This window comes from Myodes glareolus, chromosome 9 (assembly GCF_982192425.1).
Source record: "Myodes glareolus chromosome 9, mMyoGla1.1, whole genome shotgun sequence".
In the NCBI taxonomy this organism is placed as follows: Eukaryota; Metazoa; Chordata; class Mammalia; order Rodentia; family Cricetidae; genus Myodes; species Myodes glareolus.
In genome coordinates, this window is record NC_142034.1 from 1,843,238 (window position 1) to 1,868,979 (window position 25,742).

At 58.0% G+C, this 25,742-nt stretch overlaps 1 protein-coding gene across 4 annotated transcripts in view; it reads right to left on the reverse strand.

Annotated features, from left to right (window-relative positions):
• Bahcc1 (BAH domain and coiled-coil containing 1) overlaps positions 1–25,742 on the reverse strand; it is a 61,949-nt gene that overhangs the window by 9,297 nt on the left and 26,910 nt on the right. For 3 of the 4 annotated variants that reach the window (XM_087909650.1, XM_087909653.1, XM_087909649.1), the window contains 13 exons: positions 25,265–25,444; positions 16,210–16,332; positions 11,688–13,436; positions 11,361–11,469; positions 10,856–11,046; positions 10,561–10,719; positions 10,067–10,338; positions 9,555–9,888; positions 7,628–8,443; positions 4,274–4,476; positions 4,031–4,167; positions 3,220–3,348; positions 573–687 (listed from right to left, as the gene is read on the reverse strand). In XM_087909650.1, coding sequence (XP_087765776.1) covers positions 573–687; positions 3,220–3,348; positions 4,031–4,167; positions 4,274–4,476; positions 7,628–8,443; positions 9,555–9,888; positions 10,067–10,338; positions 10,561–10,719; positions 10,856–11,046; positions 11,361–11,469; positions 11,688–13,436; positions 16,210–16,332; positions 25,265–25,444 — 4,517 coding nt within the window. The remainder of the gene's footprint in view (positions 1–572; positions 688–3,219; positions 3,349–4,030; positions 4,168–4,273; positions 4,477–7,627; positions 8,444–9,554; positions 9,889–10,066; positions 10,339–10,560; positions 10,720–10,855; positions 11,047–11,360; positions 11,470–11,687; positions 13,437–16,209; positions 16,333–25,264; positions 25,445–25,742) is intronic. The other variant, XM_087909652.1, reaches the window with a different exon arrangement.

Consider the following 25,742-nt stretch of genomic DNA (forward strand, 5'->3'; position numbering starts at 1 on the left):
CCAGGCAGCATCCTGCCCGTGCCTACAGCACTTAGGAGGCCAAGATGGGAATATAGTTACAAGTGAGGACAGCCTGATCTACAGAGCAAGTTCTATATAATCAGGTACCGAGACTAAAACCACCATCACCACTACCAAACCAAGCAAGCAAGCAAGCAAACAAAAATAAAACAGCCTTCCAATGTGGGAGGTGACAGACTAGGTAACACTGGGCCTAGGACCTTGGAGAGAGAGAAAAGTAGAAGGACCCAGGATTTCACCTGGTGCTGGAGACATGGTGTTTCGAATCATGGCTGTGGATTTCCATTCTCACTACACTCATATAGAGTTTTCTTCTACTGGAGTTGGGGGTGGTAGCGGTGGTGGTTCAGGGAACCAGTGACAAGCCACACAGGCAAAGTTGTTGCCAGTGTGGTGGGGGCAATAGCTCCTCTGGCCATAGATACGTATCCCTTTAATCAAGGAATCCAAAACTCACCAAAATCTGGCTGGTTCACCTGGGCTCACTGTCTCATGCCCAGTATCTCATGTATGGTGCCCACCGGGGTAAGGGTGGAGGCCGGGACACTCACCGAGGAGGCTGTCTGCAGGCCTGTGTAGGCACTCTTTTCCAGTTTGCTTCGCTTCCTTGTGGGCGCATCGCCTCGTAGCTCAGCACACAGCAGACTCAGGCTAGCACGGACGGCTCTAGGGGGATGGCAGTGGTGGGCACAGGGTGAGCCCAGCAGCAGGACCTGGGCATCAGCATGAGGGGCAGCCCATGTGCAGGACTGGGGTGTCCAGCCAGTACTGATCCTCCTGGCTAGTCCCTTCTGACTGCTGACCACCAACACCAGGAGGTGGGAACAGGACATCTTTCCCATCTCCCACTCATCTCCCTGCTGGGTTGGGATGTCCTTGCTGTGACAATCATAAGCTGGTGACCCAGGGAGAGGGATCTGGGGACTGGCAAAGTCACTGGGTCACTGGGATCTACCCCGGTGCTTGTGAGCCAGGGCTGTGTCACTATCTAACCTCAGTGTTTCAGGTCTGTGGAGTTGGGGCAGGGAATGGCTCAAGTCTGGGTCAGGCCCTTGGGATATGGCTAACTGCTGGTACACACCAATAATCCCGGCACTTAGGAGGATGAAGCGAGATTGTTAGAGGCCAGTCAGGAATACCTTAGGCAGAACTTGTCTTTGAAAAGAGGTGGGGGAGGGAGAAAAGGATGTGGGGACACAAACAGGGTCCACTCCCATCAGGGACAGGGGAAGGACAAGAGTCAGAGGAAGGTGGGCTTCATACTCCTGGACCTCAGCGGACTTTGCTGGGGAGCCAGGTCCCTGATTCAGGACCCTAGGAAGGAAGCTTGCGGTCATCCCATTTTCTAGATGGGACCAGGGGGACCGGCTCGATTTTTGGGGGGGTGTCAGTTAGTGCTAAGCTTTCGAGTCAGTCCCTTCCACCTGCTGAAGTTCCTGGTGGTCCTTGGTGGCCCCCCGACTCATCCAGCTTTAATTTTCCCATGTCCCATGGTGAGCTGTCTCCTCTAGGCTGGTAGGTAGCTCAGGGGCCACTATGGTCACCCAGCTACTGAGGAAAACAGTAAGAGGGATTGATCCCGCCTGCTCCCTCCACACCCCTCTATCCTCATGTCACGTGCGCAGGCTTGTGTCTCCCCCACATCCCAGTGTGCTCAGCATGTGATTTCATTTCCTTCCTAGCACCCCCTTCCTATGAGGAAACCAGCTTGTCTGCCCGTGGCTGGGCAGAGGCTGGGGTCCGGCCTCCCCCACCTGTCAGCCCCTCAGCCCTCACAGGAGAGGGAAACAGAGGGAGAGGGAGGCAGATGGGGACTAAGGGCCTGGCCTGGCCCTGACCTCATATGGCCAGACGCCGCTCTCCACCTTCCTGTCCAGCAAGGAGGTTGGACTTCTGAAGGCAGGGGAGGCCAGGCAGGAAGCCCCTGCAGCTCTGGGAGCCTCCTTGACCCCCAGCTTCCTGCCGCCTTGCTCGGCCTCACACTTCCTCTTCCTGCATGGAGGAGGCCTACCCTGGGGCCCAAGGCCTGCTACCCCACTGGGTTCTGGAACACGGCTTTAGAGTCCAGACAGGAGCTGGAAGTGGGGAGACCACCAGGAAACCCACTCTTTGGAAAGAGAGGGATCTGGCTGCAGATCTTTCTCAGCCTAAGGCTGCTGGATTCTCTGGGTCATAGAACTTGGTTGCAGTGGCCACAGGCTAAACTTACTTGCTGGAACTTGGGACAGAGTCCAGCGCGGGCAATGTAGTCAGAGCGGGTTAGGGCCAGAGAGGACAAGTTTGGGGGTACATCACTGTCCTTTAGCCGTGGACAATGCCCTCCACTGAACCTCAACCTCCAGTGGCCCTATCCTGCCCAACAGTCCCCAGGCTGTAGACTGATTCTCAAAGGAAGGCCCTCCAGGTCCCTGCTGGGTGACACCTGGGTAGGGCAACGGGACATCTCAGCGAGGCCCCCAGCCATATGGTGAAGCCTCTCCAATGCCTGCAGCCCACACAAACTCCCCCGCCCCATAACCTTCTCTGCATTTGCTAATGTTTTGTGACATAAAGCCCTGAGATTAATTTTTTGCCTCTGTCTTAATTGAAGGAACCATTTAGTGCCGATTTAACTATTATTACCAAATCATCAGGATTGATGCAGAGCACACGCGTGCGCGCCAATCGTGTTTGGAGGAGCTCGGAGGATTTATGCAAATGGGCCTGCCGGGAGAGGCAATTTGTAGCCGAGAAGGACAATTATACCCGGCCCGGGAGTACGCCAACGACGGCGCCGGGCGGGTAATGGATAATAACATCGCGCGGCAGCCGTGAGCAGCAGTGCAGCGTGACCAACGACTTCATACAGTGCAGATAAAGAGCCTTTTACGCAACGCCGCCTCGCACGCAAGGGGCCAGGGCTGGCTGGTGGCTTGGTGGGGTGATGCCACAGCCTTAGGTCCCCAAAGTTGGTGCAGCCAAGTCTAGGCTGTGGCTTCCCAGAAGGGGGCGCTGACGCTGGTGGCCATGCCGGGAAGAGGAGGTCTGTGCTGGACGGTGCCAGTGCCCAGCAGAGTTCTCTATCTCTTGGACACTTGTCAAGGCCTCAGGTTTTTGGGGGGACATACTAGGCCTTCAGACATTGAGTACAGGGAACCAGCAATTCCTGAATCGTGACCCTCTTGGTGCCCAGGCTTGCCCCACGTACTCCAGACTCACTTTGCTTTCTTGCCTTCGCTCCTGGCAAGCTGACCCCCAGGACGCAGAGTGGGCAGTGAGCTTGAATGTTTGCGCTTCCTTGGCCGGCCAGGCCCACGTCGTGCAGGACTCCGGGAGTTCTCCTCTCTCCTGGGGTTACAGAGGGTTATGTTAGAGACTTCCAAACACTCTCCCCAGGCCTATTGGAGGGCACTGCCCCGCAGAGGAATGCTGGGGGCGACAGTACTCTCCGAGCGGGTTTACGGCAAGGTTCAACTAGGCCCCTGCTGCTCAGAACCTGCGTAAGTAGACAGCAGGCTCTCCTGCTCTACTCTGGGATCTAACTGCCTGTGCATGTTGGTCAGGAGGTTCTAATTGCCCCTCAGGCAGCTGAGCAAGACTCCAGCTCTGCTCCTGGAGTAGGACCCAGCCTCCCCCCCCCCCCACCCGGGGTTCCTAGTCTTCGGTCACACCCAGTCACTTTACTCCAGCTCTGCTCCTGGAGTAGGACCCAGCCTCCCCCCGCCCGACTCCCCCCCCCCCCCCCGGGGTTCCTAGTCTTCGGTCATACCCAGTCACTTTAGCCACCATGGCCCCTTGCGCTGCCATCTTGTGGTTAGGCCTCTCTATGCTGCCCTCTGCTGAACGACTGGTTCTTCCCCCCACTGCCTGGCTGCTTAGGTCTCACGAGCACCCTGCAGACTACAGTCCCCAGGCTGTCCCAGCTGGGCCGCTGCCCACAAGGTGACCAACGAGGCCAGGACCACCCTGCAGGGACTCGCCACATGCTGCGCTAGGGGTCAAGGGTCCCATCCCCGCCTGAGCGTCTTACTCGTGGTCATGCCTGCGCTGCAGGCGCGCCAGTTCCCGCTGCTTCTCCTTGTAGCGCCGCTGCAGCTCTGCCAGTTGCATGCGCACCTCTACTTCCTGTGTGTCCAGCCGGTCGATGGCAGCCTTCAGGGGGCATACCTGTGTGCAAGCGTTCAGGAACCTGAGCGTGGGAGGCGGCCCAGGCCTGCAGCGGAATTCCCACCTGTCGCGGCACTGGGCAGTGTGTGTCAGCGTGCTCACTTACGGGCTTGGTTTTAGGGGCCCAGGTGTCCTTGCGTTGTAGAATCTGCATTCTAGGGGTGAGCCTGGGGCCTCTGTCTGGGTCAGCAGCTGGGGCCTGCAGTGAAGTGACCGCGCTGTCCAGGCTAGCAGCCTCCACTAGGGACCACACTGTGGCCAGGGTGGCGAGGTGCTGCAGGTTGAAGGCCAGTACATCCTCATCCTCTGCTGAAGGGAGAGGGACGGGTCACACACTGTCCCTCAGAGAGGCTTTGAATGTCCGCTCCCTTCCCGGCACAGTCCAGGCCTGGAGCTGCTCACGTTCCTCAGGATGTGAGGACCAAGCGAGGAGTCAAACCACAGGGAATGGCCTGCCTTCCAGGCAACAGCTGGGGAGATCCACCCTAGGCCACAGCGCAGGGCAAGCAGGTTCACACAGGCCTGGCACAGTGTCTACAAGCCTGCAAGTGTGCCCCATGCCCCATTCTTTGGGACACTAGGCACTGAGCAGACCGAAGATGCAGAGGGTTCTACCATAAACCCAGCACAAAATCAGGCAGACCAAAGGTTCTCGGATCCCATGCAGCTGAGCTGTGTTCTAGAGCCCGAATAGCCGTCACATGCAGCTAAGCTACCCACTACTACAGGTTCACCCTGTAGTGAACCACCCACCTCCCACCAGCATGTACAAAATCTGGGCAGCAGTGGCAGCTAACCACAGAAGGAAAACCTGGGGTGGGACATGAGGGTTGGCTCAGTACTGGGTCAAGGGCTAAGCCAGCAGAGGGTAGCAAGGATTCAGGGTAGACACTTGAGACACAGACACCATGAAGGACTGGGAACGACTGAGCCAATTCTACAAGGACATCTCTGAGGGGTCAGAGAAGCAATCCAGGAGGAGCCCAGCGGGGTCTGAGAAGAAGACGTGGAAACCTAGACACCTCGGAAGAGCAACACCCCAGCCACCTGTTCCGTGGTGGCAGCATCCTGTTACTATGGTGACAACTGAGGCTGGACAACTTCAGGATGACTCTGGAAAGCAGGGAAGTGTTTTGAGAGTGACAGGGGAATGTGGGAAGCACACAGGGCAGGCCCAATGGCTCCACCATCCAAATCAAAGCAATATGGCCGTCAGAATAGTGACTGCAGTTGGCCACTGTAGCTGGGGAGACTTTACACCCGGGAAGGGTACTGAGGTCAGAATATCAATGCAGCGTGGAGGTGTGCAGACAGGAAGAGGCCCTCACGGCTCCACTCCATGGTACTTCTGCACCAAGGTTCCAAACAACTGAGGGGCAGGAGAGAGGGCTGTGAACCATTTACACCAGGGGGAACACGGACGACCAAGGACAATGGGCAGGTGCCCTGAAGAGGTGCACACAGCTTGGTGAGGAGCCCTACCAAAAATACAGTGCTGGAATCTAGTCAGCAGAAAAACTGGTAAAGCCCAGCCGAGGTGCCCCAGAGACTGATGGGTGGGTACCTCTGTCGAGTATGTGAGGTACATGCACCACACAGGGCAGGACCAGAAGACCAAGGAATAGCCTTCCTGAAAGGCTGCTTCTGGCTGGACAGGAGTGGTGCATGCCATTAAGCTCAACACTCAGCCCAAACAACAGAGGCAGGCAGATCTCTGTATGTTCGAGGCTAGCCTGGTCTACAGAGTGAGTTCCAGGACAGCCAGGGCTACATGAACATAAAGGGCGTTTCTGTGGTGCCAGGAGATACCCGGAGGGACATCTGGCAAACGCTCGAATCTTTGGGCATAATTTTCTTTCTGGCCAGGATCTCTACCACAGGATTCCTCCCAGCCTAGAGATGGGCTGCAGGTCCCTAGCAAGAAGAAGGAAAAAGCAGGCCTGGCTTTCTCTTTAGGAAGAGGGCAGATTCCATCACCACCTACACAGCCTAGGTCAGATACGACTCCTATGCTCCTTCCTTTGCTCTGGGTGCCCTTAAGGCCAGGGCTTGGCACAAATGGCTCTGCCAGGCCTGGGCCACCCAAAGGTCTCCCTTTTATCCTGGTGATGGCAGCCTGGCTCAGCACCTGCTTTCCCCATTTGTCTCTTCTCAGACTGTCTGATGGAGGAAGCTGATTTGACTGGTTTCAGCCACAGCAGCTACCACACTCTGTAAGGGCTCCTATCGCAGCGACGACGTAGGATCCGGCCATTATGTGGCCGGGAGAAAGGGAGGGTACGGCGCTCTAGGAGGAGCAGGTGGGCATGGGATCACACCCTGCATGGCATAGCTGGGCAGTTTCTAGGACTCTGTTTCTTGGGATCACACCCCGGGACTACCAGCATGCCTTGGTAGCTACAACACTAGATGTACCCCCCGCCCCCTGCTCTGATGCGTTCTAAAAGTATCTACTCAATGAAAGGGCTCCGGTCTCGTCAGCATTCACAGGCCGTGTGACAAGGCGCCCCATGAGTCCCCCTCATGCTATGGTACAACCTTCATATGGGAGGCCCTGGCAGCTTGGCCCTGACACAGGGCATCATGCATTACTCAAGTGAGGCCTCAGCAGGGGTCGGGTCAGGGTTCCCTCTACACAGTCCAGCAGGAGTTCCTCCAGGGCCTAAACTTCCTGCCACTGCCCATCCCCACTCTTGCTAGGGTAGGTCCAAGTTTAGGCTACCCCGCAGCACCCCTTTCCCACAGTGAGAGCCGGGGCCTTGGGAGGGGATTTATGTATCAGGGAGCCAAGGCTGAACCTGAAGACTATACATTCTGCTGTAAACACCATGTTGCACGATGGCTGGCTAGGGTGCCCCTTAGTGCGGGTTCCCTTGCAGCCCCAAGGCAAGGTGCTGTTTCTCTGGCCCTGAGGAGGGGGTTTCAAGTACAGGGGCGGCTGGGGACTGTGTGATGTCTCTCTGCTGGGGAAAGGCCGTGCAGGCTCCGGGTCTCCTCATCCTATTGGACTTATTTGAGGACCTCTAAGTGATTGGTTGGATAAGCTTAGGAGCCCCTCGTCCCAGCCTAAAGCAGGAAACCCTGCAGCCTCAGTCCTGGGAAGTGCTGAGGTTTAGAAATCCAGCAATCCTAGCCACCTGACAAAGCAGCAGCCCGAGCATCCTGGTTCCGCTCCTGCTCCCAGGCCCCCATCTAAACCTCTGCCTTAGGTCGCAACATCTTCTGCTTGAGCCTGCCAAAGGGGTGGTCCTGGTCCCAGGGGTCCTGCCCAGAGCCAGTTGGCTCCTCCAGGCTAGAATGGATCCTGTGGCGGCCAGGACAGCTACATCTGACTTCCATGAAAGGGGACCCATGGGGGCAGGAAGATCCCCTCTCCCTGGGGTCTTCCTTTCTTCAGGGACGACTGCACCAGGCCAAAGCTCCCAGGGTGTCAGGGAAGGATGCTGTAGCTGGGGCTCACCTTGTATGGCCAGCTCACTCTTCTGTCGCTGGATCTCCAGGTCAGCTAGCTCACTGAGCAGGGCAATCCCATGAATCCCTGAGGTATGGGGCAGAGGGGCCGTGCTAAGGGGCACCGAGGCTGCTGGGGTCTGAGGATCTGGCAGGCTGATGTCAGGCAGGTCCCCTAAGTCCACAGTGGCAGCCACCAAGGCATCCAAGCCTGGTAGTGCTTTGGGTGGGTGGCTGTGGCGGGGAGTCCCCAAGTCCACCTCTGAGTCTCCCCCATTCTCCTCCAGCTGGGTTTCCTCCTCCTGCAGCTGGGTCGCATCAGGGACCATCTGTGAACCTTCTTCCTTGTCCAGGGCAACTGGGCTCCCAGTCATCTGTTCCAGTGCTTGAGGGGGAGCCCCCAAAGGGGGCCGTGGCACCCCCCGATCCACAGTCCCCTCATTTTGCAACCCTCCCTGAGAAGAATTAGTCTGGCCAGTAGCCTCAGTGCCCCCTCCCTCAAGGAGGTCTCCAAATCTCAGTGCTTGCAACCCCTCAAGAGGACTGGGGTCCTCTGCCTTTCCTGGTGGGAGTCCCTGCTCGACAGGGTGGGGTGTGATGACAAGGTCCTGGGTGGCCTCCCTGGCCCTTGAGAGCAGCCCAGGCTCCTCCAGGCTCCTGGGGCTGCAGGGGGGTGGCTCCCCAGGCAGGAACGTCCTTGTGGGCTCAGGCCGAGTTCCTGGGGTAGTGGTTTGCATAGTTTTGGGGTCTGGGAGGTCGGAGGAGTGCATGTCTGCAGGGAGGGAGAAGTCCACAGCAGCTGTGGGGTTCAGTCCCGGAGGCAGGTCTGTAAGAGAAGACTCACGTGAGGGGCCCGTGGGAACGGCAGGAACAGCACGGCCCCATTCCAGGAGGGGCAGGAAGGCTTCCTGGTCTGAAGGACAGGAGACCAACGAACGGGACCGTGCTATTCTGAGAGAGGAACAAGAGATGAGGCTTCAGCACTAACACTAACCAGGGACCCACAGGGACCCACAGGGACCCACAGGGACCCACAGGGACCCACAGGAACCCTCAGGAGCATCTCTGGTTTGGCTGTCCGGAAAAGAGGGCTTTGTTTTGTTTTTGGTTTTTTGAGACAGGGTCTCTCTGTGTAGCCCTGGCTGTCCTGGAACTTGCTCTATAGTACAGGCTGGCCTCAAATTCAGAGATCCACCTGCCTCTGCCTCCCAAGTACTGGGATTAGAGGCGTGCGCCATCACCGCCCAGCTGGAAAAGAGGATTTTTAAGCCATGGTATTTGAACTGGGGTTTTCTCTGAACTAGAACAAGCTGGCGGTATGTGAGAGGCATTATGCCCTATTAATTTAATACAAAACAAAATACTCAAACGCAAAATCCCTGGTGGTTTGGTCTCCCTACTGTAGAATCGGGACAGGCTTTATGTTCATCAGATGGAGTTCTCAGTGCTCAGCCTGATCCAGAGAAAATCACAGGCTACTAGAAAGCTGGGGGGTGGCAGGCACAACACCTCAGTAAAGTCACTTCTCCATGCCTCCGGCAGGGCAGGTTGTATCTCTGGCCCCAGATGGTGACACTGTCCCTTTGCTCAGCTTTAAAAAAAAAACCTGGGTACACTGGCTGGGGACAGGTCCCAAGTCTGATGCCACTACCTGTGGCAAGCCAGACAGGTCACCACTCACAGGCTCCCGGCACTGGCCAGCGAAGGAGTGGATCTCGTCCTTATTTTGCCCCCATCTACCCAGAGTAAGGGGACCTAGATCTGGGCCATGAGACTAAGCCACAGCTCACAGGAGGACCGTCAAGAGGGAAGAGAAAGGAGATGAAGGACTTCATGGTCTCAGTATAGGAATACCTGGGTAGAGAGGGGCAGGTGGGGCAGCCCCACCCACCCAGCAGGGGTAGGACTTGTCAGGCCACAGCGGCTCCTGCCCTCACCTGGTTCCAGTGTGGTGAGGTTGGCTCCAGCCCGCTGGCCCTCCCCACTCTTGTCCTTGGTGCCAGGCACCTTGGAGCCAGGCCCTGGGCTGCCAGTAGGGCAGACAGATAAAGTGCAGGGGGCGCTGGGCCGAGGTGGCGGTGAGGTGGCGCAACCAGCAGGAGTCTTCAGAGTGGGTGAGTGGCAGCAGGGCGAGAGCTTGACCGGGCCTGTAGTGGCAGATGAGGGGGTGCCCTTGGCCATGGGGGTTAAGGCAACTGGCTTGTGGGTGGACTTTGGGGCCTTCTCCTGGGCAGGTTCCTCCAGCTCCATGTGGCGATCCTCAGGCTTGCGCTGTTGAGTGTGGGGGTAAGAGGCTCAGACGGCCACACCCTCAGTAGCCCCGTGGCCCACTGCTTGGTGGGAAACATGCAAGCATGCAAGAGTGTCTGTCCTGGGGCCATCTGCATGGGACCTGGAGGGGTAGAACTGTCTTGGGTCTCAGGCTGGGTGGCTGTTGGGAGCACTGTACCTGGAACTGGGCAGCTCGCTGTAGCTCCAGAGCCTGGGTGGCCCTCTGCTGCTGCTGCTGCTGCTGCTGCTGCTGTTGCTGCTGTTGTTGCTGCTGCTGCTGCTGCTGTTGCTGCTGCTGCTGTTGCTGCTGCTGCAGCGCATACAGCTCTTGCTGCCGAAGCAGCTGGGACCGAGAGTACACGGGGAGCTGGCCAGGGTGTTGCATGTGTGAGGCAGGTCCCCGGGCCCCATACATGGGGGGCCACAGTGAGGCCTGATCCATGACTTCCGCTGCGGCAGAGGACCAGAGAGAGGACTATCAGTAAGCTCCAGCCAGAGGTGAAGGGCCCACCTGGGCAAGTTTCCCCTTTATCCGCCAGCTCATCTCCCTTCAGCCCTTCTCAGTCCATCCCTCCCCTGTCCCTGAGGTGATAAATCAGGTACCTCCTAGTTCTCTCAGATCCACTGCCCACAGCCCCCATGCCGACAGTCGGACTGGAGAAGAGTCCTTACCAAGTGTGTGAGGGGTAGTGTGGGCTGTGGGTTCCGAGGGCAAGATGACCAGCTGAGTGGGAGCATCTTGGGGAAGAGGGAACACTGAGGGCATGGATCCGGGCACCGAAGCTGGGAAGCCAGGGGGTAGGTTCTGGTGCAGGGCAGGGTGTCCGAGGCCTGAGGAACAATAGTATAGCAGTGTTCAGGCCCGAGAGTCCACATGGAACTAACGCTCAGGCTTCCCATTCCCCAATGGCCAGGAGGGATGACCTCGAACCCCAAGGCAGCCTCCCAGTGCTCTCAGAACACTGACCATAAGAATGTCCCCCCATCCACAAGGAGGGACTTCGGGTACGGGGCAGCCAGTGGGGGTGGGTGGGGTGGGGGTGGGGTGCCGGGTCCCCGCCCAGCTGGCCGCCTTGCATCATGAGGTGGGGGGGCAGGTCTCCAGGGCAGCTGCTTGACGGGTGGATCCGGGCAAATTCCACGAGGTCTTTGTTGTCTCTGTAAGATCATTAGAGTCAGCTTGGCGCCCCCCCCCTTGCCCCATCCAATCCCAACCCCTCAACAGACTGTCAACCTGCCAAGGGGAAATGGAGGTGGAGAGCTCCTAGGAGACCCCAGACTCTGGGCCTCGGTTCCCAGCAGTGTTGCGGCTGGCAGAGGGTAAGTGAGCAGAGCCCTCCGGGAATGCTGGAATGCTGTGCATGCCCGGCACATGACAGGCGAGTGCCTGGTGTCGTGGTTGTGACACTTCCCTTCCTCCCACGAGGACTCTGAGAGGGCAAACCCACCAAGGGCCTCCACTCGGCTCTTACTGTAAGAGCAGTTCACGGCCAGGCAGCCCCAGGCGGTCGTCACACATCCTGGTCCTTTCCTCCTCACTCTCCAGGTCCAGCGCGTGGTTAGCACGGGATCCTGCAGCAGCTTGACAGAGAGAAGACGGCAGAAAGATCAGGCTGGGATATCCAGAGAGTCTGAAGCGTGCCTACAGCCAGGGGCTCATGCACTGAGGCGGGGTCCCCTGGCCCTGGGAGCTTTGAAGATCTTCTAGGGGCAGATGTAGGGGGTCCACGGGGTTCACAGGCAGGAAAGGAACACTGTGGATGCTATCCGCCTTGCTTCCCTGACCAAGAACATCCTACCTTTGAAGGTGGGGGCGGCCCTGCCCTGCCGCCCACTGTTGGAACTGTAGGCTGTGTCAGGTCTGCTGACTGTGTCCTTCTGCCGGGCCAAGGCCACCGCAATGCCCACGGGTGGCTGTCGCACTTCCCCATCTCCGTGTGGAGCCTCGTGTTCCCGGCTGCGGGCACAGTCGGGTCTCTCCACTGGGCCTGGGCCCTTAGTGGCTGGGAACTTGGCTTCCTGCTGGACACAGCTGGCTTTGAGGCCACCCAGACCCACAAAGGGAGCCTTCTGGCCCACAACCAAGGCTTGATTGCTGTACTTGAGCAGATTCTTCATGGCCGAGACCTCATCTGGTGGAGTGGGGAGCTCCTGGGACAGGAGGGTTGCCTGCTGCAGGCCACTGCCAAAGGGGTCAAGGTAGGCAGTGCCCTTTCGTTCCTCGCTGACGGCCATGGAGGTGCTGTGGCCTGCCTGAACCCCCCACGGAGGCATATGGGGCCCGCCATAACCCAGAGATGCCAGCTCCATGGACTTGCGTTTGGCCTCAGCTCCACTGCCTCCTGATTCTACCTCAGGAGCCACCAAGTGTTGCTGATGCCGGATCCGGGCCACCTTCTGGGTCCCCGGAGCACCAGTAGGGACCTCTTTGCTGGTCATTTTGTCTAAAGTGCAGCAGGCCTGGGCAGCCTTCCCACTCAGCGAGTCTTGGTGATTGGGCCGGGCACAGTCCTGTGAAGGGGCGGGCAACTCGAAGTAGCCACCTTTGTCCAGACCACCTTTGGGAAGTCCAGGGAAAGGGGCCTCGGGACCTGCACTGAGATACTCCAGGCCCTTTAGCCGGGGGTGGAGGGCTGCCTCAAAACCCCCAGGTCGCCGTTCGCCCTTGCCCTCGGCCTTCAGGTGGGCATAGGAGACTCCGTAGGATGCACCATGGTCGGGGGCCATGGTCCCCTCCAGGTGGCGGTCCTTCCCATCGCCGGCCACGGCACAGGCCTCTGCTACTTGGAAAGGGCGGCTCTTATCAGCCAGGTGTCCCACAGAAGGCACAAAGGTGGGCCCGCTGGCCTTTAGGTCCCGGGAGACTTTGTCCTGCAGGGGGCAGAGCCCATCTGAACCTGCGTGCAGTTGCAGACAGGGGAAAGAGCCTGCAGGGCCCGTGCTGAGGGGAGGGGGCGGCCCAGAAGGCAGGCCAGAGGGCACGGTGTAGGACACGGCGTGGTGCAGCATCTGCCTCCGCTCCAGGCACTCGCTGAAGGCTGGCCCAGGCTCCACAGGGCCCGCCACCTCCTTGGCACAGCGTCCGGGCGCCGCAACGCCAGTGCCCGACCGGCCTAGCATGCCCCCTGCACAACTGGCCAGCGAGGCCTTGCCCATGTCACCGTTGAGTACCTTGGTGTTGAGCAGGCAGGAGGTGAGATGTTTAGGGCGGCCCTCACAGGGCCCTCGGGGTGCCGGACCCCCCTCCTTGCATGGCCCCTCGGTGGGCATGGGTGGCACCAGCTTTTGTCGGTCTTTGCTGCTATCTTCCTCGGCCACCGGGCGTTCTCTGCCCTCTGCTACCTTGCTGGCTTTCTCTTTGCCCAGTTCTTTACCCATGAGGAAGCGGTCAAACTCCTTAGGACCCTTCTGCAGCGGGGCAGCCTCAATGCGGTCCCGGCTGCAGGATCCAATGGGATGGGCAGGAGTGGCTCGGGGCACCCCGGGGAAATTGTGGTTGGCAGGTAGGATTGTGGGCTGCGGGGGCAGGTTTCGCAGGTAGAAGTTATCTGTGAGCCAAAGAAAGCCAAGATCAGCAGGAAGTGGAGAGCAGCCAGCCACGAACCTGGACTAGTGTCCCCAACTCTAGCAAGGCTGTTGTTTTGTCTTGTTTGTATTTTTGTTTGTTTGTTTTAAAATCAAAGAGGGGGCCGGCGAGATGGCTCAGCAGTTAAGAGTGCTCCGTGGTTAAGCGGTCAGCAGCACTTGCTGTTCTTGCAGAGGACCCAGGTTCAGCTCCCAGCACCCACAAGATGACTCACAGTCATCTCTCCAGCTTCAGGAGCACCAACACCCTCTTCTGACCTGTGTGGGAACCAGGTACACACCCGGTGCATGCACATACACGCAGGCAAAACACTCAGGCACGTAACATGAAATTTTAAAAAAAAATTCTAAAAAGTATTTTTGAAATCATAGACACATACAACGCCACATAAAACAACCATATTCCGCTGTTCAGTTCGGGGCACCGAGCACATCAACAGTGTGGTTTGAGCATCACCGACATCCACCGCCAGGATTTGATCAACTTTCCAAACAAGCTTCCCTTTCTAAATACTGGCCAACTCCTTCTCCCCTCCTCGGTTTCAGCCGTAGGAATCTAGCCTGGCAGAGCCCTGACCCTATCTTTTCCTATAGCCAGTTCGGCGTCTCAGATTTTCAGTGTGGAGGTGGAGAGAGACAGCTCTACAAACTCTGGCGATGTGCAGCCTAGACCGGGTGCTGTGGGCAGCCAATTGCCTAGCGGTGCAGGGGGCAGGGATGCCTGCAGCTCCTACCCCTCTCCTACACCAAGCGCTGTGGCTGCCATGAAGGTGGGCCAGTGTGGGAGACCTACCTCTGGGACACTCTGAGGAGCCCCTCCCCTACTGAAACATCTTATCTAACGATCTCTGATTAACAGAATTGGGCGGGGGGGGGGGGGGACCAAAGTAGGGAGGAGGAGAAGCTATCTCTCTCTCTCTCTCTCTCTCTCTCACACACACACACACACACACACACACACACACCCGCAGTTCTGGGTCACCCAGCTTGTGGATAGTAGCTCCTCCCCCTGTAGTCCAGCCATGATCTGGGGCAAACCCTTCCTGCCCAGGTTGGGTCAGCTCCAGGTTGTCATCAGTAAGCCCTGGGATACCCACTCTTGGCCCGCCAAGCTAGAGCCACATCCAGTCTCCGGAAGACCCAAGGAGCAGCCCTGCCTTTCCCTGGTCGGGAGGGTGGGCAGCAGGGCCAGGGCCCTAGCTAAGGGAGAGCATGAAGCAGGGGAAACAAAAGAAAAAGCGTTTGCAACTTGTAAAACTGTCTTCAGTCATGTAAATTCCTTGTCAATTTCCTCTAATTAGAAACAAGGGGGAAGGGGAGAAGGGAAGGGGTAGCCCAGGAGAAACCTAATTAGCTCAATTTCCAAAACCAAATAATGTTCTTGGATGAAGCTCCACCACAATATTGTGAAAGCGGAGAGGCCTGGCCGGCAGCCGCCAAGACACCAGTCGGCCCCACCGCCCAGAGGGAGTCCCTGGGCCCAGGTTCACCAGTCTGGTTTCTAGGGCTTAGCCTAGCCACCTGCCCACCCTTGACAGATGCTGTCAAAACAGCTGCAGGCATGGGGGTGGTGTGTGTGACTAAGGGCTTGGTGGATCCAGCCCACAAGCCTGGTTCCCGGGAGCATGTGACAGGGCTGTCTAGGATGAAATCAGACCCCCAAGTGGGGCTTGGGGTAGGCTTCCTGGCCACACCCCAGGCAGGGCAGCCTGTGCCGCCATTCACAGCTAAGCACGGTCTCAGCAAGACCAAGGCTATTCTGAGCTTCAGAGACTCTTAAGACTCCTCCGTGTTCAAATGTGCAAAACCACCCAAGGATCCAGATATGCCAGACGCTCTGAGGTCATTAGTTCACCTTCCTGGTCCAGGAGGGCCGCCCAAAGGCACCCTGCACTCTGCTGGTATCTCAGTTCCTAATGGCTACTGGCAAAGAGAGGGCACTGTCTTCCACCCCAAGTGGGGTTCCCTAGGGATGTGTGGAAACCGCCCGGCCTCTCTCTCTCCACCTTCTGCACTCCAGCGCCTTGTTACATGGGGACTACCTACATGCAGCACCCCCGGAAGGACCCTAGCCCCCATTCTAAGCTGGGCTTACCTACCCAAGCTGTACTTACTCAAGGGGTCCCCCCCTAGCCTGGGCAGCAAACTAAGCTCATCAGGAATATACGCCTCGTCTCCTAGCATCACTAACTCTAGCCTTACAGGACTCTATGTCTGGGTTTGCGTCTTCTCTCACCTTGGGGCCACCTGAAACGGAAGTGTGGCCACTAACCCAATGCCAGCCCTGGGTTTAGCCACATCGTAGAAAAATGTCCCAAAATACAAACATCCCCTCAAAACCAAAACACCTCCATTTAGGGACAGGGACTGAAAGCTCTGGTGTTCCCCACCCCCACACAGCACCTCTAGCCAGGTGGGCGTTAAATCACTGCTCCAACAATGTCTGCCTGAGGAATCATGGGACAGGGCTAGAGCAGGGGCTCCTGGCAGTCTAGAACTGGCTCAGGCCTGAGAGTAAAGTCAGGACTCCCCCCAAGAACACTCCTGCCCTGATCCTCGGTCCTAAGTGCAAGTGATGTGAGCTTGTCCCCCACTGAGCGCCTCACCTGGCAGTGGTGCCAGGCCATCCTCCTCTGGGCCCCACTGAGCCCGGGGAGGAGGGCTCACCCAGTCTGCTGCTTTCGCTGGTACCCCTTAAGCTCACCCTCAGCATGCACTGCACCCCACAGCACTTGCCTTTTTGGGTTCCATAGAAACGATGTTGCCCATAGAGAACATTGCTGTTTCCATGGTGATCCAAGTGGCTCACGGGTAGGAAGGTAGATGCCAGACTCCCCGAAAATCTGGGGTACGCAGGAGCTAGGGAAGCAAAGCAGTGGTTGCAGGGACAACTCTCAGCTCCCTGGCCCTCGCCACCCTGACCCTAAGGAGGCAAGAGGCAGGCAGGCAGCCCAGGAGCAACACCCCACAGAGTCTGCTCACAGCCCGCCGGTGGGAAATCAACCCATCAATACAGCATATTAACTCTGACTCGACTAATACCATCCCTCCGGTGCAGCACAAATTGAATTGCTGATGGGCTAGGGGCTGGAGAAAGGGGAGGCTGCCTTTGATTCCCTCCCAGCAGTACTTGGTGTGGCAGGAGCTTGCAGGCCAGGCAACAAAGGGGCAATATGGACTCTCCGTGAGTTCTCAGACAAGGAAGAGCCAAACCAGACAGGGCCTCCAGCCTGCACCCTCCGCAGGCACCCAGGGAAGCAGATGGTCTCGGAAGAGCTGCGCTCTGCCACAGCTGGTCTGGGTGACTCACACTCTTAGGTAGCTGAAGCTAGGATGTGGCTAGTTCCCACTTGTTGGAAGCCACGGATTTCTCCCCCCAACTGGCCTCTCTATGGGAACCCAGCATCTTATGCTCCCGTCTGCAAAGCCCCTGGCATGCTACATGGTGTACAAGGCCTTAGCCCCAACTCCTACCTGGCAAGTACTAAGTACAAGTACTAAGTACGCCCCTTGTCTGTACCTCAGAGGCAGCCTAAGTTCTGAAGGGCTGTACCTACCTGGCATAGTCAAGCTAACCACAGCCTAGAGCCAATCCCAGCCTGCTGACCTTGGGCCTACAGAAGCCCTTGTCACCTGGAACAGTGTTCCTTTTCCCTGACCCATGAGGTCCTAGCTTGCAAGAAAGATGTCTGGGCCCTGACAGCAAGCCTTGGGAAGGACCTCAAAAGCTACATCACTGGGAGCTGGAGAGATGTCTCAGTGTTAAGGACACTGGTTCTTCTTGCAGAGGACCTGGGTTCAAGTCCCAGAATCCACAGAGTGGTTCACAACCTCCCATAACTCCATGACCAGGGAACCGGATATCTGATCTCAGTGGGTACCAGTCAAACATATGGCACAGATATACATGCAAGCAAAATACTCACACATGTAAAATAAGGTAAATCAGCACATCTAAAACATTTTTAAAAAGGAAAAGAGCTGCTGCATTGCACAGGCTCCTCTTAGGGGTTCAGAACTGGAGACTCAGTGCCACCAAGCCCCGAGGATTACAGCTTCTTGGCTGATCCCTCCCATCAAGCCTGGCAGGAGCCTGGGGACCTGGACCGCCATCAAACCCACCAAAAGAGTCTTGGCTGCTAGCAGCTACTGACCCTACCCACTGCTGTCACCAAGACAGCTGCTAAGATGTGGGGAGGGGAACTTACCGTCTCCCCCAGCCTGGCTGCTGGCTCAGGCAGCTGGCCTTCTCTGTTAAACGGGGTGACTGGATCAGACTGAAGCTATCCCTACAAGGGACTGCACGAACTCAGCGCCAAGGCCGCTGGTCGACTCGGGATGAATCTAAAGGCCAGCTGTGGGTACACGGGGTTGGGGCGCCCTGGGGTCTGTTGTGAGCATTAGGCAGAGGCCACCCAGGGTGAACTGGGAGACTTGGAGGGTCAACTCAGAGATGCTTTGCCGGGTAGGCAGGCATTTCTCCAAACTACAGAAGAAACTGCAACAGAAGCAGCCAGGTGTGTGCTGCTCTGGAGGTGTCCGTGTGGCCAGGCACCAGGACTCTCAGAATCACAGCGAGGTCACAGCAAGAGTCGCAGCCCAACTTCCCTCAGCCTGGCTACACTTGGCCACCCCGGCTCCTTCACCACAGAAATCCCAGGCTGCTGAGGCTGAACCCGCATGGCTGAGGGGTTGGGAGAATGAGGTGAAACCCGTGAGAAGCAGAGCCGGCCGGAACTATGTGAGTGCTACCTGGCCAAGTCTGTCCTGTCCTGCGTCTCCAAAAGCTGATCTGCTTGAATGCTCTCCAAAAGCTGATCTGCTTGAATGCTGAAGTAGAGGTCTCTGTGTCATGGGGCCAGGCATCTCTGGAGCATCCTTGACACCCAGCTCAGACCAAGGACTCAGAGGGGGTCAACAATTACACACATAAGTCCCGGGCAGAGGCCACACACTGTACACCCTACTCCCATGGGGTCACCACTCAGAAGCCTGACCAACGACACTGTGGGAGTCTCCAGTTCGGCGGCTCTTGGGTGCCCCACGTAGGAAGAGCCCTGTCTGGCCCGCCTGACCCTGCAGTCGTCCATCTGAGTCACAAGGCGGGGGAATGTGTGAAGACTCGGATTTCTGTGATGTGGAAACCTGCCCTCAGGTGTAGCGCCATCTCTCAGATGAGAGCATCCCCTCAGACCACACCGAAGTTACTTGGAGACTTGGAGACGGTGCCCACGGCCAGGCCTGCTCCCCTCTTGCTGAAGAGCAAGCTGGAACTGCAAGACCTGCCCCGCTGGCCTGGTGTGTGTGGACACATCTGCAGCAGATGTTAGCCAGATTACACCCAGCTCCTGGAAGACTTGACAAAAGCTAAGAGGCCTGGGTGGGAGCAGCTGGGCAGGGGGGCTGGGGCCTGGGGGGGTAAACCACTGCAGCTGTCCCCTGTAATTGGCTGCTGTTAAATGTTTTACGGGCCTCGGGTTTTTTTTTTTTTTTTTTTTTTTGGTAAACAGAAGTCTGTAAAATTCCTCCTTCCCAGACAATGTTTCCAGGCTCAGACACCCCCCTACCCCCCGCCCCCGCCCCCGTACTCCCTGAGGAGGCCTGGGCCTCTTCCTGCTCTCTGGGGGCAATGGACACTTGGCTAACTGAGTAAGAGTACTCCCTTCCCACCCACGGCACTTTGGGTGCTGCGAAAAGGGCTGCCTGCCGTCCAGGGAGCGGGGCTGAAGTCTACCAGCCATTCCAAGGCACGGAGGTTCTTCGTCTCCCAGGCCTCAAACGGGGAACTGAGAAGAGAAAGAATAGCGGGGGCAAGAGAGGGGCAAAGGGGGGTCCTCGTAGGCAGCAATCAAAAGGCCTCTTTATTCTCCCTGGCACAGTACTCCCGAGAGGAGAAGAGAAAATGACTTCCGAATCACGGCTACTGAGACCCGAAGCCAAGGCTGGGAGATAGGCATCCCCAAAGACCAAGGAGACCAGGCCTGGGAAGGAAAGATCTAGGGGGTATCCTGGTAGGAGTGGCCTGCAGCATCAGGGAGAAGACTCCGGGGCGGAGAGAACTCACTCTTCTGACCACTAGGTCCAGACCCCAGGGCCTCCCTTTTCCCAGGACTCTGCCCATCTGAAGGTGGATTGCTCCAGTGATCGTGAGATCTGACCACATGGCACATCTGAGGCCACCTGCTTCCTGGGAACTCCTAGTTGACTTGGGGAAGGGGAAGCCCTGCCACGACCACAGCTACCAAAGGCCCTGATGATGGTGAAGGGGAGGGGGAATAACTGATCAACAGGCAGAAAAAGAAAAGATGGGCGCCAGTAAGGTCATCCAGAAACGGCATTCAAAAGATGGCAGGACAGGCAGGTAAAAGGGCAGCTAGGCGGTGGGGGCTCAGAAGGTCCTCAGCTGGCTGCAAGCCTCCACCAACATGGGACCTGGCAGCGTCTGCCGTTCCTTAGGATGCTGTCATACTCAACAGGAACCTGGAGTCCTTTCCCGTCTACTTACAGCCAGTAATTTCCACTGCCGTCTATTCAGACAAACCAGAGTGCTGGGCTAAGAATCCTACAGCTAGATTCTCATGCCGCTTAATTGACTAGTAATGTCTGCCCTGGGAACAGGCAGGATGTGGCAGCCAGTCCACAGGATGCTTGCCATCTCCGCTTTAGTGGCTGAAGGGAGTAACCTAGCAACAACCCAGGTTCTCCCTGCCAAATGCCCCTGCTTCAGGGTCTCTTCACGCTAGCTGGTCGGACTCCATCGAGGCCAGAAATTCAAAGTGAAGCTCCCAGGACTGACCACCCAAGTGGTTGGAGGTTAGAACGGCAGCCTTCAGCAAAGCCTTCTCCCTACGGCCTGCAGAGTGTTGACCCATAACTGCAGGGAACAAGGCCCTGCAGTCTCCATGTTCCCGGGGCTGAGAGGAATAACTATGAGCCCAAGGAACCAGGCTCCCATGGGCAGTCTGCCCTGGATCCAGAGGACAGTCCTCCACATCACAAGGAGGAGCTTGGCACTGGCCAGCGGGCAGAATTATAGGGCTGGTTTTGGAAATCAACCGATGATGGGAAAAGCCTAAAGCCGGAGTTTCCTGGATGTGGCCCCAACACCTTTCTGGCATGTAGAATGACAGTTCTGTCCCCCACACCTTCTGAAGCACTCCCAGGGGGTCCACTGTGCCTGGGATTCCAGTGAGCAGGTGCACCTGGATGGCAACAGCTTTTGCCCAGGTCAGACCCAAAGACCACAGCCACTGCCCACCCTGCTGCCCCCAGTATGTCTCTGAGAAAGGGTGCAGGGAGTAGGAGCTACTCTCTGAAGTACTGATCCTGAGTCGTTCTGTGTCCAAGCAGCTGTGTTACTCAGCATGGTTTATAGATGAAGAAAACAGACTCGGAGTCTCTAAGCCAAGTGTCCAAACCTAAGGCTAACGCGGCTCTCAAGGCTGTGACACCCTGAGGTGAAACCCTGAGACCCTGTAGCTGCTTCCGTCTCTGCAATGAGGCGGCTGGAGGTAGCCTAACCCATGGGACACTCTGATCCCCACGGCAGGGTCCATGATGTCCCCCAAATCTTAGGGTGGCCAGATTTTCCCAACTAGCTCAGCAGCTCCTGTGGACAGGGTAGGGACACTGTGAGATTTGGGGAACAGAGACTGAGGCAGAGGACCAGAGAGGAAGGGCCGAGGTGCAGGGGTATTTCATTTATAGAGGCAGCAGGTGCAGAGAGGGTTTATAGTTGGCAGCGGCTAAGCGTGTGGATGGCTCCTGGGGAGGAACCAAGTTCTGATTCCAGCACCCACCTCTGGCGGTTCACAAGGACCCACAACCTAGCTCCAGGAGACCCAATGCCCTCTTCTGGACTCACGAGTAGCTACACGCACATGTGTGCATGCCCACACACAGAAACACGTTTACACACGTCATTAAAAATTCAAAATAGTCTTAAAACTTTTTCAAGGGGAGGAAGTGGAGGTTGAGGGTGCGGTGGTTCACGCCGACAGAGCAGCAATGGGGAGGACACAAAGGGGTCACTACACTTTCTAGGCCAGACGAATGGGCTTCACAGACAGTTCTAGGCCAGCCAGAGCTACTCGGTGAGTCCATTTCATGAAGATGAAAAAGGGAGAGAGAGCACCCAGGGTCTGAAGAAAAAGGGTTAGGGTAGCCACCAGGGGGCAGTTCCAGGGGATGGAGTCTGATTGCCACGGAAGCCTTTGGCCCACCCATGTGCCTGGGGGCCGGATAGGACCTGTCTTCCTGTTGGACATGTTCCAGCCCCTGCTCACCTCTGTGCTAAGTCTTGAGGCCTCAAAAGGTACTGAGGGAGACAGAGGCAGCTGGAGAAATGTGGGTGTGTGTGGTCTGGGCAGCAGGATACGCTTGGTGGTGGCTCCTGTGTGTGGAATCCAGCCAGGCGTGGATGGAGAAGTGGCCACCAGGGTGGGTGTGGCTTTGACAGAAGTTGGCTAGGCAGTCAGCCAGCCAGGGCTGGCACGTGTGCCCATGGCTCCCCCTCCAGGTGGCATAAGAGACCACGACTAACGGGGCCGAGTGAGTTTGGAGCTCCTGTACCCCTCGCCAACCCCCTAGCAACAGCATCCCCTTTCATTGCCCTGTGGGTGGTCCTAAGCAGGCAGCTGGTGGGGGTGGGTGCAGGCTCACTGACAATAGGGCCAGCTGTGCCGCACCACACCCAGCCCCATGCACCCAGGCCAGGTTGGCAGTTAGCCACTCACCTCTGCCCCAGGCTAGTTCTATTGTCCACCCTACCCCAAGGCTCTGATGGTCTACTTCTGGCAAGGCCCATCATCTTGGGTGAGCCAAGGGGCCCAGAAGGCCTGGGGCGCAGCAAGAAAGCCCTGCTCCGGGCCAGATGTTCCTAGGCGGCTCCTCCAACACCAGGGTGCATCCCTTGAACCCCCAGCTGTTCCAGGGACACAGGAAGCCCGGGCTCCCACTCTAGCAGCTGCCTTGCAGATGGCGAGGGGGGTGGTGTTCTAGCTGTCTGAGAGTCCCTGTCAAGAGTAGGAGGGCACCTATGGCTAACTCCCACGGGAAGAGCTACTTGTCAGCCCTATCCTGGCCTACCTGCCCTAGACATGAGAAGGCGCAGGGCAGGGAGGGGGCAGGGAGCAGGCCAGGCAGCAGGCCAGGCAGAGTCCCTGGATCTCCACATCCAGGAGGTGGTTGAAGGAAGCAGGACAAGGGTAAGCTGGGCCTCCTGGCCTACTGCCCAGGAAGCCCCCATTGTGGATGGCCCCCATTCTTCGGCCGTGTCGCGTGGCCCCTGCCCGCCTTGCCCCCCGCCCTCCTGTACACACATGGCCGAGAAACAGGCCCTAGCACGTGGAGCCAGCTGGCACCCCGTCAGACTAGCAGCCAGGCACCCTGCCAGGGCAGCCAGCCAGCCTGCCACTCGCTCCCGCCCCGCCCGCCCTGGCCTCTACCGCACAGAGCAGGCTGCACCATGTGACCTGTCTGTCAGGGAGCGAGGCTGGAGACGTAGAAGACAGGGGATCCCCCGTGGGGGGAGGGGGGCGGGGAGGGGGTAACCTGAGGCACGGGCCTGAGAAGAACGGGTTGTCACAGGACTCCCAAACAGATGTGGACTCGCTGCCACTCAGGGGGAACTCGGAAGGTCGCAAGCATGCACAGCTCACTTCAGGACGGCTGCCTCCCCGCACACCTGTCTCCAGCCCCCAGTGAGCCCTGGGCTGTGCTGTGTGGAGCCCTGAACACCCTGCTTCTTGTACTGCGTGCGCCCGTGCTCGACCTCCCCTACCTGACTCTGGGAACTTCAATTCACACCTGCCACAGTGGGTGCCCCGCAGTGGGCACAGACTCCCACTGTCCTTGGAGCTGGTCTCAGAGACAAAAGCTTTCTCCTTGGGACACAGCCAGGCGCCTATTCCTGCCCTGAATGCAGGATGTAGGGCAGAGGGTGGGCGAATGGTAGGGACGCCCAGAAGCCAAGGCTCTGTTTCCACAGCACACTGCCCGAGCACCGGCTTTCACCAGACCAGGGGGCATCCTTGGGGCTAGGACATGAAAGCGGAACCTACAGAGGCTGGGTCCCATTGGGGCTCTGAGGTTTGAGGGTACCTAGGGAGGGTTATAAGCAACTCTACCAGACAACCATTGATCTTCGGGGAAGTAGATGGCTGTGGGTGCCCTCAGCATCCTCCACCCACCCTCTTGGGTGAGTGGCCCAATAAGGAACAGGACTGGGCTCTAGGGCAGGTGGTGCCACCCACAAACCACCCTTCTTGCTGGTGGTATCTCCTGGCGAGGGATGAAGAGGAAGCAGGCACATGTGTCTCTACTGAGTAGGAGGTGGACCGAAATTCCTGGGCGCTGATGGGGCAATGGTGGTCACAAGGACAGAAATCAAGGCAGGTGGCCCAGATCGAGGGGTGCACCTGTCTGTGGTCAGTCCAGGGCTACAGCCCTGTCTTGAGTGGCCTCCATTGCTTGCTCCTCCTGCTCGGCCACCCTCATCCTTCCTCCTGGGAGCCAGATGCTGTGGCCAGCTGGGAGATGCCAGCAGACACAAAGGCCAGTTGGAGAACAGGGAGCGAGTGTTTCCTGCAGGGCCCGGGGCCACCCACAGCTGGCCAGGGAGTCTCTTACCAGGGTCCAGCTCTGTCAACCCAGGACTCTGCTAGGAGGGCAGGGGTAGGTCTGAGCTGAAGACCCCACTCTGCCTATTTGGTCCTCAGGACCTGGTCCACCCAGGAGATCACGGCTTCTTATCGCCTGGCCATCCATGTGTGCTCTGGGCAGAGCCCAAAGCCCAGATTACTCTGACAACTGTCCCTCCCTTGTCACCTGTCCCGTTTGGAAAACAGCCCCTTCTTGTTGCACAAAGAGAGGTTTCTCAGGCTTCCAGCAGTGCCGGGCGCTAATCTCTCTGCCTAGACCGCGGGGCGGGCGGGCTGTGCGCCGTGTGTGGGTCCACTGCGCTCTGTAAACAGGACGCCTGAGCGCAGCCGTCATTGAGTTACGGCAGTGCCTGGTGCCAGGAGCGAGAGCTCTGTGTGCCCGCTGCCAACTGCAATTACCTCCCGCGTGCCAGCCAGGGAGGGGGGGTTAACCCTTCCTGCGCCACGGGGGACGGACAATCAAAGTGAGCGTGAGCAATGACCAGGCCAGGGATGCGGGGGACCCAGGGCCACCTCCCAAGTTACAGAACCAAAGTGGAAAGCAAACCTCAGACACCTGGGCAGGGTACAGCCTAGACTGGAAGAGGCCAGGAGAGGTTCTAGAAGCCATCCTGTTCCATGATGCTTGAGAGTAACCTTCTCAAGTACTTCTTTGGTACTTCTGCGGCACCAAAGCGTGCCAAGTGCAAGGGTGGTGGCCTGGGAGGAGCTCTGCCATGGGCAGGACTGGCATGGGGGGTGGGAGCAACGATGGTCTCTGCCTGCTGACAGCTCTCCCTGCCTCCCCCTCCCGGCTGACACATCTGGAACCCATGCCTGCTTGAGTCTGGGGAGGTGGGGGGCAGCCCACGGTGGAGGGCACAGCCCCGTCCGGCTGGCCCAGCTGCACTCCATATTTCCTTAGTTCCCCGGAATCCTCCCTGCCCAACATCTGGAGCACACATCTGGCCAGAACCAGTGCCTACTGGGGCCACCCGATTTCCAACCAATTACCACCTCCCTTGAGAGACTTCCTCAGTAGGGAGGCAGCCCTCCTGCCCCTAGCACTCCAGGCAGAACCTGCCAGCAAGGCCTTCACCAGTTGGTCCACAAGCCCTGGGGTATTGTCAGCAACCCGGGACCTGACTTACCTTCGTGGGAGTGGGAGAACCAGATCTGGGAGGTGGCGGGGTGGGATCCTCGGTAGGCTGGCTCAGAGGGAGAGGACGCAGGGCCACTGGGGTGTGCAGAAGCTGTGGATCCCAGGCTGCTGGTGAGGAAGCTGCCCATAAAAGAGGAGGCTGGGGGATTTCCCATCAGACGGCTGCTGGCTGTGGACACAGGACAAGGGTGAGTCTGCGGTACCCCCATGGCTCCGCATAAGCAGCGCCCATGCCCCAAAGCCCTCCTTCAGGGTGCCTCGCAGGTACCTCGCTCCCACAGAACCCCACGGCAGGTGAAGCTGCCCTGCCCACAAGTGCCTGAAATCACACCCAGTGTGTGGAGCCTCTGGTGTCTTAGGAATAAACCCTCCTACTTCAAAACCACATTAGCACCTCATCTGCACCACCACCATCCACACCATCAACACCACCACCAACACCACCAACACCACCCACGCCATCATCA